Source organism: Etheostoma spectabile, chromosome 15 (assembly GCF_008692095.1).
Source record: "Etheostoma spectabile isolate EspeVRDwgs_2016 chromosome 15, UIUC_Espe_1.0, whole genome shotgun sequence".
Classification (NCBI taxonomy): Eukaryota; Metazoa; Chordata; class Actinopteri; order Perciformes; family Percidae; genus Etheostoma; species Etheostoma spectabile.
The window spans coordinates 7,032,787-7,045,307 of NC_045747.1; the positions used below are offsets into that span (position 1 = coordinate 7,032,787).

Genomic DNA, 12,521 nt, shown 5'->3' on the forward strand with positions numbered 1-12,521 from the left:
AGGTCATTGGGAAGCTAACACTCTCAATTTTTTGTTCCAAGTGTCACTGTGATTCTAGGCCTTACTGACACCGCGCTGCTGAGGTTAGAATGGAGCTTTCTATTTCCGTCCAAGTAAAGCATCTGTAAAATGATTTGAAAACTGTAAACATATCAGATGGGCTATACACAATACTAGTACCACAGCCACATGTCTTAACTTGCTACAGAAAAAATCCAGAAGAAAATGGATTTTATATGAATTTATTTCTACAGATGTGTATATGCGTTTTTCTTATTTCCTTTTGAAAAGTGCAAAGAAAAATGCCAAAAAAGTGCAAAATACAAATCTTCTCAAATACAAAAACACATCAATCACACACGTACTTGAAATAACTATATAGATAAATTTATAGAAATAAGTAATTATAAATTAATGAAATGGTAAAATGCAATAACTAAGACCATGTTTTTGCTTTGACACAGCTGCAACAATCACAGGGTTAAGATTTTCTGGTCAAGTTTGGTATCAATCAATTTGTCTTCCTATTGGCTAAACAGGTAGGCTGGTCTCGTAACATGTAGTTTTAACTGGAAGGAGGGGATGTCAATCTTTCCCACGTTGGCCCTCCCTGAACTCTGAGACGTGATTGGCTTTAACCAGGACTATCTCAGGTTACAATAGACGGATTGGCTGATAACACACAGCAATTGAATCTGCTGACGTCAGAGAATCCGACGGTGTGCTCAGTACCACTGTAGCAGCCTCGGGGGAGAAGAGAGAAGCGATCAAAACCCACAAATTATGAACTGTTTAGCTTTCTTTCCGTTGAAACTCTTTTTGGCGATGTAGGAAAAAAGTTTTTGGGCGATCTTTCACCGCTGTCAATAAAGACACGAGGGAAAAGGTATGAATGCACACTTGACACGGGCGGCGCAGTATCTTTCTGTATTTCTTTACTTTATAGCAGGATTATAATTATAACTAAGTCATCTTATGCTTTGCATGTGGGCTTACTTGAATCATACGATTTTAAGCTTTCAAATGGTGTGCTGCATGAGCGTGTTTATGAAGATTTAATGCTTTCAATTTATGAAAACGTATGAGTGGAGAAAACATTTTCGCTTAAGTGGAAAAAACGGTTCCGTCACCGGGACGGTGTCTGTAGAGAAGCATTGCCACACACTTTGCAACCTAAGGTTCTGTGTTCTGTCAGAAAACTACTGCCTTTGTCCCAGCTCTTCAAAGCGCTGCCTGTGGTTTTTGTTTCTAGATTAACATTAACGTGAGCTAGGTAGCTAACTTACCGCTATGTTAACAGAGGGTGGACTACACAGCTAACAACAAGCTAACAACAAGCTTACACCGTGACGATGAAGGTCCCCTTACCTAACTACCTATTCTGTCGTTTAATCTGGAAGACATTCTCGTTGTGGTTTTACTGTATTTGTGTGTATTGAGGTTATTAGGGGTGTTAGTATAAATTTACAGTAATGTGTAGTGTTAGCTGCTCATTCTTGTTTATGAAGAAAATACTAATTAAAGAAATATTCTGACTATGTCCAGGTACAACCAAAAGAGCAGAGCTGACCCGAGTTAAAACATATGTGTGTATTTTAGTAGCATTCTGCTGGTGCTCATTCAACTAGATATTGCAAAATAAATAATTCATCTATGAGGCTGCTTGTTCCTGGAATTAAAGTGGTGTACCCAGGTTCTTTGAAAGTGTGTGTGTGTGTGTGTGTGTGTGTGTGTGTGTGTGTGTGTGTGTGTGTGTGTGTGTGTGTGTTTGTCTGACTGCAGTGTGTATATGCGTACAAGGGACCATTAAAATATGTCACTGCTTTCTCTAACCTCACAGGACCTCTATTTGAAGCTCAGTGTTGCAATGTGTGGAGTTACAAACACACAGCCAGAGGCAACAGCAACAGGGCACAAGTGATGGCACAGAAAGCACATTAGCCATCTTTCTGGTCACTGCAGCTTATCTCCACCAACAACTTTCATTTGTGAGCTAGTTGTCTCTTTGTTTTCTTTTCAGCTCACCTCTGTCTTTGTGTCTGCCCATTATCGACCATGTGCCTTTTAATTAATGAATACAGTGCCTACTGTGTTCCAATCAATGTTAAAGGCTGAATCATGCCTAACTCGGCTACATCACATGGTAACATGTTTTCTTTCTGTAATGGTGGTACAGACATGGACTCTCTCTCCCATCTCACCTGTCAGTTAGTCAACCTGGTTCCCACAACCTCCAGTCACCTGACCAACTGTTCCTGTACAACTGCCCTTAAGTTAATCCTTAGCTCTCTACTATAAATAGAAGAGTGTTGACCCTAGATGTTTAACAGATCATTAATGTTGCTACGTTGCAGTCAGGCCGATTCTGCCAGGTGTCCGTTTCAGTTTATAACCATGCTACGTATTCTCAGTAAAATTGCCTAAAAAAAGATGACAGAGGAAGTACGCATAAGTTACGCAGCAAAACTCCAACCACAAGCATCGTAACTACATGCTATCCTTTAAGATCACTGGATCCCAACAACAACAAATTTATGTTAGATCTTTCGGACCATCCGACCAACACACAAATACCTTTTACTAATTCGCCCTATATTTGCAGCTAGTAACACCCAAAACTGAGTGCTACAGTTTTTTAGTCTTCAGTTCAGACTGATGAAAGAGAGAGACACAGATTTTTAAAAAGTCAGACAGACCAAAGACAAACATAGCATGCAGTATGCAGACATCAAGGCCTCATCAAGAAGCCTTACATGAAGAACATTTAAGTGTAGGGCAGCTCTCTCTGAAGTATAACATCTCTGTAGTGATTTGCCACTGCTTTACTAATCCATTGCACCATAATCTGAATGCCACCAGTCTCCCAACTCATCAAAAGCACACACACAATTATTTAGCACATTAAAATGATTATTTAAGAGCGTGGATAAGAATCACATTGTAGTAAATGCCCGCAATTGCCCATTGTTCCCCAAAAGATTAGCAGAGCCGACCACAATGGAATGCACAGATGATTATAATGCCAATGTTACAGGATAAGGCCTTCCAGAGACAACAGCAACAATCTGACTCAAAAAGAAAGGTTCTTAGCTGCAGAGGCGCAGATAATTAGCTTTAATAGAGAAGCCATAGTCTCAGACAAAGTTTGTGAGTGCAACTTCGAAAATGCCACCAGGATTTCAATTATTGGCACAGCACAGATTCACTCAGTGCTGTACTATGAGCCACAGCAAGCTGGCAGCTTGAGAACCATAGATGTCAGCCAAATAGAAGCAATTCAAGTAATGGTATGTGGATAAATAACCATACTGATCACTATCAGTAACAACTAGTGGTGGAACGTATCAAATCGACTGTTAAATATATCCATGTTTCAAACAGAATTAGTGTTTATTTCTGGTGATGGCTATTTTTTAGAAAATATATATGTTATTTTTTTATTTCAGATGGGTTTTTCATGACTAATATGACAATCTTCCAATTCTTTCTTCGTGTCACTCTCTTTTCAGTCAGTCCAAACTTTTTTTTCGGTCTCAAATGTAATTTCTGTCATTGTTGAGGGTTTTAAAGGGAGGGGGAGGAGAGTGTGATTTGGCAGCACCACACAGGCAGCATATAATAATGTCTTGCATGAGTTCACCTGGAATCCCCAGACTGCCGCCACAAATAAATCACTGTATGTGAAACACTGGATATACGTAAACAGCATGTACAGTATAACTCATTGAACACAGTCAAACAGAGAAAGCAACTACTGCAACTGCAGAAATAAACAAAGAAAAGGCAAAAAAAAACAATCTATTGTATTTTTGTCATGCACTCTCTTCCTTTGGTTTCATGTTTCAATCCACCCCGCAAAATTGCAAGAGTTAAAAATAATTCCACATCAGCACATCAGTTGAGTGTTTGGTTAGACTACAAAAATTATCCTGAGCTTACAACAGTTAAGTGAAAGTTTTAAATGAACTATGCTGGGTCTGTTGGGATGGGTCTGTTGATTTGACAGTTTTCCTGTAATTTTTCTTTTCATCATAGAGATGCTGTATCCGATGTGATTATTTTTCCTTAAAGATTGTTCATGAAGATCCAAGGCAACTCTGATAAGTAGCTTAAACACTGGCACTGACTGAAAGTGTATAAAGCTCCTTGGCTAAGGGGGGCACTTTACTACCTTTAATAAACAATGATGGTTAGCTGACACTTACCCTGTTTTTTTACAGAGCAAAGATGATGTTCTTGTTTCCTCAACTCATTCTCTAAAGCTCATTACTCAGGATCTGATCAAGCAAGCAATGATAGTAATTCAACTGCTGCTCAGGTGCAGAAAAGACACTCTGTTCTTTAACCAGTGAATGGTTAATTAAATGCAGAGGAAACCGCATGGTAATTGATGAGGCAGTGAAAGCTCTGCTCAGTGTAGTCTGAAAATGAATGTCAGAATGAATTGTCATTTGTTCTAGTGGGTATTAAAAGATATCCCTATGGGGAAACCAGTTGCAGTTGTGTGTAGCTTTGAGGCATAATAGAAAACAAAATACACACAATATAAAGAAATAGAAGCAACTAAAACACAAGGAAACACATAAAAGACATACTCAACTCAATACAAGTTACAGCATAATGAGGCTTTAATAGGAGCAGTACATCAAACTAGACAGTTTGATACATTTTGTTCATCTAGGACTTCATGAAATCTTGGAAATATGATTATTTCTTACTAAGCGTTAAATTACAAGATTGATGCAATTCTCATGTCTTTAAATATTTAGCAGGAGCAGCTAGCTAGCTTAGCTTATAAACTGGAAACAGGTAAACAGCTAGAATGGCTATGTCCCAAAGTAACCAAATCTACTTACTGTATCAGCACATCTAAAGCTCCCCAACTAACATGTTATATCTCTCACCAACATGAAAAAAATGACAAATTGACACAATTGGCATGTGCCTGACTATATTTTGGATAAGAGCAGTGGCCAGGCAACCAGTGGAAACTCCAGGAAGTTACTGGTCCCAATATAGCGCGTTTATTAGTGAGCTATTAAAGGTGCTGCTAGGCAGATTTTGTTACCGTTGGACAGAGCCAGCTAGCCGTTCCCCCCGTTTCCAGTGTGAGGATGCCATATGCTACAACTTTTCTGAATATTTGTATATTCTGTGCATACAGGTGCTTACAGGACACCTATTATGTACCATTTTCTGGTTCATACTTGTATTTTGTGTTTGTACAAGAACATGTTTACATGGTATTACGTAAAAAAAAAACTAGCTCTGTAGAGGCACCTATCTCTTTAAACCTGGCGTCAAAAATCACCAAAAAAGGCTTCTAAACTAGATACTACACAACCAGACGTTTTCCAGCAGGAATGTGACCCAAAAGTTGGAAGAAATTAAGCAGCCAACATTACAGCTTTCCCTGACTTAGCATGTAGCTACGTGTTGCAAAGTATGTAATATAGACACTGCAGTAACGTGCCTGCCTGAGGCAGATTACCATATATGGAATACGCTGTAAGACATCCTTTGGAGCGGAGAGAAGAAGAGCGGAGAAAAAAAACTGTTGAAACCAGTGATCAGAACAGTGATAAATCTTAAGCGTTGGCTCACAGGGATTTCCTTAAAAATATGTTTACCTCATTATTTTAAGCTTTGTCCACATTTAACATGATCATCCAACACTGTAACATTATAGATATGATAGGAAATACAGAAGAGCATGATAGGTCTCCTTTAAGAAAATCATCGATCCGCAAAACAATTCAAAAGGCCAAAACAAAATCATGCGGACTTAGGCAGACTCAGACAGTCACACAAAGCAATCAATCCCCCTCTCAACACATGCATTCTCTCTCTTTCTCTTGCTGGCTCATCCTTTGACGTCTAGCAGATCGTCTTAGTGAGCACGCTACTCTCCATCTGGTGCGTGTGAGCCAGGTCCCAACCTGGCTGAGCTACGAGCTCCTCGGGGAACAACGCGGGAACAGCGTTCTCGTTAGTCAGAGGAGCCTCCACTCTGGGGACTTAAACAAGATCTTGGGTCTGGGCCTTGACGTGCTGTGGGGCATCTCAGTATGCAGGTACACAAACAAACATATGGAAACCCCCCGGGACTGGCCTTTCACTGACTGTCTGTACCTCATGCTGCAGGAGACCATAAGCAGCTACCATGGAAGGTATACGTATTATCAGTGCAAGCACTGAAGCTTCATGCAGGAATACACAGATTTTTGTATCATATTATATTATAGTATGAATATGTTGAGCCATTGTTCTCTGAAGGCCTTATCTAATTAGATTTTCTTTAAGATTTCTTCCAAAATAAGAAATACATCCAACACAACAAGCAATGGATGTGACGATAAAAATGTGAAGGGACATGTTTTGATGAGTTGCTAGACTTTTGTTTTCTTCCTGTGACTACAAAATGACTGACATGATGTCAGTATTTGGGTGTGTATATGCTTTGTTTACATTGTGACAGATCATACTGTGGCCTCTCATCTTGTTAAAGACACGGAAATGTTTCCAGATCAATGGTAGGTTTTCTGAATGTGCACACTAATATAAAAACACTAGAAATAGACACAATTACAGAAGAAACCTCAACACCAATAATCTTTAATTGGTGTAGATTTTTATAACACATTCCAACAACACTAAAGTGATTGTAATAATAAAATGTCCCCATCAAACGGTGTCATTTGTTGCCTGTTTAACAAATATTGTTTTGGTATATAGTATGAATTACAATAACATTGTAGAGTTAAATGTTATTCTAAGATTCCTTAAGGTGGCAATATAAATCTCACAAACTACAAAGCAACAGAACACTCAGATCATTGACTATTATCTCTATGAAAGAAGACAGTACTGCAGCTATTTTAGATATATGTTTTTGCAGTAGCCAACTGAATTGCACTTATATATCTTCATGACGTATCCAATTTGTTTGGCCAGCAGTGCTTCAACTTAATTGCCTCCAGAGAAGTCTGTTGAAGATTATTGGTGATCTGTAGTCATGTCCTTGTGCAACAACGCTGTCCACTTCACTAACAGACTCTTATTTATCTGAGGAGGAGCCGGTTTCTCTCATGCTGCAATGCTATTCAAGGAAATTCTGATCTGTGACTCTCACCATGTGTTGAGAGACCAAAGCACTAAATTCACAAAGCAATCCACATACTGGGCCTGCACGATATGGGGAAAAAGATGAATCACGATTTCTTTGCTTAGAATTTATATCACGATTCTCTGCCACGATTTTTTTAACCATGACAAAACAGATTGATAGTACCAAACCAAAGTTATTATAGTTTTGCATTTTTCAATAGTTTTAAGTTTTATTTTGTTTTGACTTTTTGTTTTCAAATTCAGTGTAATTAGTTTTAATTAGTTTTTAAAGTGGGTTTGCTAGTTTATTTTTTTGAAAATGCTTAGTTTTAGTTTGGTTTATATTAGTTTTGTATTAGTCTTTTTTTGCAATATCAGTTATTATTTGGGGGATTCGAAAAGGACAGAAAAAGTATTGTGTAATAATAACTCAACAAAAAACATCATACAATTTTAGAAATATGTATTCACAAAGTATTCAACAATAACACCAGTACAAATAATGTACATATGATGATGAGCACAGATATGTAAACAGTCAACACAAGACGCCGCAGTAAGTGCAGAATGTGTTTGACGTGTTCCAGGAGAAAAACAGACTAAAGAAGACAGACATGAACAGGTGTTTTGAACTTTGGTTCGAGTAAAGTGGCGAACTTTTTGAACTTTTTGAAGTCAAAAGCCGGTGAAAGCCCGCCTGTAGATTTCTCTGCCCTGCGGTTGTGTCCGTCATGCTGCTGGCCCTACGTATACATACATCCATGCCCGTAACCTTACCGGGGTTAGCTTCTGTTTCGGAGAAAGGGGGCTTGGCGTTCTCCTTTACCTTGTTAAGGTAAGCTAGGTAAGCATCCGTGTTTGTTTCTCAAATGTAGGCTACTTTCAAATCCGTGGGATGTTTCCCTGTAATAAACATATTTTACCACCTTATACTGCAAGGCACTTGCTTTTATCTGAAACAGTCAAATAGGAATTTCTTCCGACTTTCGGTATCACCATGAGGCCAGTTCGAGGTATATATATAAATAATATATATTTTTAAATCAAAGTCTTTTAAAAATTAAATCGTGAAAAGGGTGAATCGAGATTGTGATTTTATAACGATTAATCGTGCAGGCCTACCTCATACATGCTTTCATTACCTCCCTTATGGAGTACTGCAATGGAGTCCTGTCTGGGGTCCCCAGCAAAACCCTAGACAGGCTCCAGTATGCCCAAAACTCTGCCGCCAGGTTTCTTACCCACACCAAGACGTGGCAGCACATCACCCACACCCTCATCCACCTTCATTGGCTCCCAATTAACTCCTGCATCAAAATATAAAATCCATGCTTGCCCCCACAGTACCTCTCGGACATCCTCCATCCATGCATTTTAAAATCAGCCCCCGCTGCTTAAAACTGTTTTAGAAGGAGAGAGACCCACTCACAATCAGTTTAGTAATTTCCACTTGTAAAGAGTTTATTTGCCATTGCGTGCGCGTCTCACTCTTACACACATACACACAGAGTATATAATGAATACAGTGAAGAAATAGGGGTGTGCAAAAAAATCTATTTGTATTCAAATTGCGATTCAAGCTCTATTGATTTAATATCAATTCAAAGAATTCCAAAAATTGATTCATATATATTTTTTATATAATTGTTTTTAATTTTTTTATTGTATAGCTACTGCAATCACATGATAGATAGATACAGTAGATAGATAGATAGATAGATAGATAGATAGATAGATAGATGCTTTATCAAATCGATATGGAATTGAACTATGAGCCTAAAAATCGTCATTGAATTGTGACATTTTCTGAATCGTACACCCCTATAAAGAAACACTTTTTATGTAGCTGGCAATACTAACGATTACGCATAGAAAACGCATGTACAGATGATATGCTACCCATTTCTCACAAACACAAACACACACACACACACACAAACTGTTAATGACTCTATAATGTAAGTGTCTTTGTGTATACTTGCATGCTGCAAAAATTAATAGATTACAAACGTTCATTTGTCAAGTCAATGACAGATCAATAGATTAAGTTGGACCCCATTATTACCATTACAACAACAGATGTGATAGCCTTTAGCTGGTCACAAAGGACAACAGTGTCTTCCATCACCACTGGAGTGAAGAAAAGAAGAAGAGCCAATCAGCCATAGGACACACTGTGATAAAGCAGCATCCTGGTAATTATAAACATGAAACACAGAGCAAGATAAGGATCAATAGACTTCAGGAGAGGCTGTTCAAGTCAGGTCTCTGATTAAAAGTAAAGATTTCATCCTCATTCAACCTAAAAACCCAACAATGGGCTTAGCTCAACTGCAGTGAAGGATTGTATCTTCACACAGCTGACTAAGACACAACTTAATGGTAGTGACTATGAATACTGTGGTAAAACACTTATTTAGAGGAGTCACTGACTCCCTTTCAGTGGCAGCTCATGTGACATCATGAACTTGGTTCAATGGTGTGTAAAACCTTTTAAGACACAGGTGCAGACATGACATATAGAAAAGTAACACTAGAGCAGATTAAAAAAAAAAGAGACCGGAGTGTGGGACCTAGCAAAAACCAAATAAATACAGTCAACTGAGCTGAGCACTGAATGTTTAAGAAATGTTGAATCTTAATTGGATCCTAAAATGTTGAAACACAGCAGCATTACTTGATCATGAAGCGGCTTCTGTGTCACTGTGACCTGAGGGCGACTTCAGCCTGCAAATGCTTAATTCTTTCCTTAATCCTTACACAAAACACAATACTGTTCATGACTGTCTCTCTCTACAGATACAACGTAATCAATATAAAAATCTGCATTTTGGTCATTTAGCTCTAAGCCAGAGTACTATAGAATGCATGCATTAAAAATAAATAATACAAGCAACCTAAAATAAGCAAGACAAAGGTAACAACACTGAATCCTCAATATATGTAACCTTGCAATTATTAAATAGAGTGGCGTTTGGAGAAGAAATCATTCAGCTGTGAACACAGGTAGAAAGCAAACTTGCTTCTATTTTAGCTATACCTTGTTTTATGATTTTGTACTGCAGCATGTATCCCCTTTTCCTATTACAATGTTCTTTACTCTTCTAGCAGTCATAGCTGACGTTAGTTGTTGTATTAGCGAGCTAACTAGCTAACATGTTAGGTTATTTTTTGGCTCTGTTCAAGCTAATTGTTGGATCACCTCAGTTGGGTGTCACTCTCTACAGATAAAACGTAATCAATATGAAAAATAATGTGCATTAAATCTGCATTTTGGTCATTTAGCTCTGAGACAGAGTATTATAGAGTGAAAGCATTAAAATAAAATAAGTATGACCAAGGTAACAACACTGAGTTCTTATTATAAGTGACCTTGCAATTATTAAATGCTGTGGTGTTTGGAGAAGAACCCATACAGGTGTGAACAGAGGTAGAAAGCATTTTGTGTCGACACACAGTACTTTTATCGACAAAGCATGCAATCCAAATCAAAACACTCAATGCACGATGTGTCCTTGACTACCAAAAATAACACAATTCCCTCTTGTGCTGCTACTGTACACAATGTCTCTTAAATAGCATGACTTCTCTTGAACACGAAACAGTGGGCTCAAAGAGAGACAGCAGCAGCTCCACCTGGCGGTGGCGTCTCAATATGTCCTTTTGTGCAAAAACGATAATTGCATCACTAACAACTTTGCAACAATCAGTTAAATCAACCAGCACGTGCTGACCCTGCAACTCTGTGGTTGTTAGTCACGCATTTTGTGAGGGAACTGGAAGAGTAGACAATCAGCAGACAGAGCAGGATGCAAAACATCAGGAAAACAAAGACAACTTCACCTACCTCCTCCACTGTGAGAGGCATGCAGATGCGGTACTCCTTCATCAACATAGTCCTTGCACAATGGTGATGGCAACACAGAGGAAGATGTAGGTTGTCGCGCTTCGGTCTTGGGGGAGATCCTGCAAGTCAGTTATTTAATTAAAATCATTTGTCCAATGAAACGAAGCCAGTGAGTTCCACGGATTCCCTAAATCCAGACCTCACATCTGCATCAGCAGCACCTCCTGCAAGGTGCTACGTGAGGTTCTACACAACTACAAGCGGGTCTTTTAAGGGCTTAAATAACTCTGCCGTAAATCAGCAGTTGCCAGTTCAATAAACCAGTCCAACAGCATCGATTGTGTTACTGGATAACGTCGGCAGTGTGGAAAGTGTTCAGAAATCGCACCAAACTCCAAAACAAGTCGTTTCCAACAACAACCGCAGTTTAACTGGCTTCTGTACAGCCGCTCGCGTCCCGGAAAAAGACAGACGCTGTGGTCGCTCTACAGGTCTTCAGACAGAAACACTCCTCGTCTTACCGTGTTTATTCGAGAGCAGCAGCAGCGTGTCTCTTGCTTCTTTTGAGTTTTCCAGACAGCTCCGTCCAGGGATGCGCGGCCGTGTGAAGGGAGCTGCGTCAAGAGAGCGAGAGAGAGACGGCGTTGTACAGGAAATACGGGGATTTCACTTTAAAAGCGTCCCTATAAAAAACGAAGCTACCACTAATCTACTGCCTGTACTTAATCCAAGACATTGTAAAAGTGTTTTTCATAAATTGGAATGTTGTTGTTTTTAGCAACTATATATTTTCAATAAATCTTATTTTTATAGGCTATATAAGTGAACCGAATTGTACCCATATGGATATTGTGTTTGTAGCCTATCTTATAAAACCAAACAAAAAGTAAGCTGATGAAATGGGGAAAGTTACAATGTGCCGCATTGTAAACGTTATGTTTCATACAGTAATTTTGCCTACATACATCTAAATGATTTGCGATTATTTTGTTTCTGTCCTTTTTTTTGTTTTATCAAACAGAACCTCTTTATTTGGATTTTGAGAACCATGGATGTAGGCCTATTAAGAGAACGAGAACCACATAAGGTTTGTGTGAAACACATAACATACAAGTGTCACGTCCCTGTGTCAAGTTATTGTTTTGAGTTAGCTTTTGTTTTTCCATTTCCTGTTTTATTTTGAAGGATTTTTGTTCTTGTTTTACTTCCTGTTGTTTATTTTCCAGCCTTTTGTGATTACCTGTGTTGCACCTGTGTCTCATTGTCTCCCGTCTTGTGTATTTAACCCTTGTGTTGTCTTCCCATCAACCATGAAACACTTGTATCACTACTTCCCGACATTTTTTGTCACTTTTGAAATGTTGTAGGTGCTTTATTTGATATTTCTAACGTTCACATTTTCAGCGCTTTTTTCGAAGACCCATTTTTTATGATAAAAAAACTGAAAACCGGTCAAATTTGACCTGAGGACAACATGAGGGTTAAGTTCAGTCTTCCTCTTACACCAGAGTGAGATCGTCTTCCCCCCTGTGTTTAGTTTCCCCTGTGTCCTGATATTCTGAGTTCC

General features: G+C 38.7%; 1 protein-coding gene across 1 annotated transcript in view; it reads right to left on the bottom strand.

The window, feature by feature from the left end:
• Nucleotides 1–11,715, bottom strand: part of LOC116703610 (cytoplasmic phosphatidylinositol transfer protein 1) — a 46,871-nt gene extending 35,156 nt beyond the window's left edge. Inside the window, exons 1-2 of the mRNA XM_032538449.1 lie at nt 11,476–11,715; nt 10,955–11,073 (exon numbers count right to left, since the gene is read on the bottom strand). Coding sequence (XP_032394340.1) covers nt 10,955–11,002 — 48 coding nt within the window. The 5' untranslated portion in view covers nt 11,003–11,073; nt 11,476–11,715. The remainder of the gene's footprint in view (nt 1–10,954; nt 11,074–11,475) is intronic.
• Between the last annotated feature and the right edge of the window lie 806 nt (nt 11,716–12,521).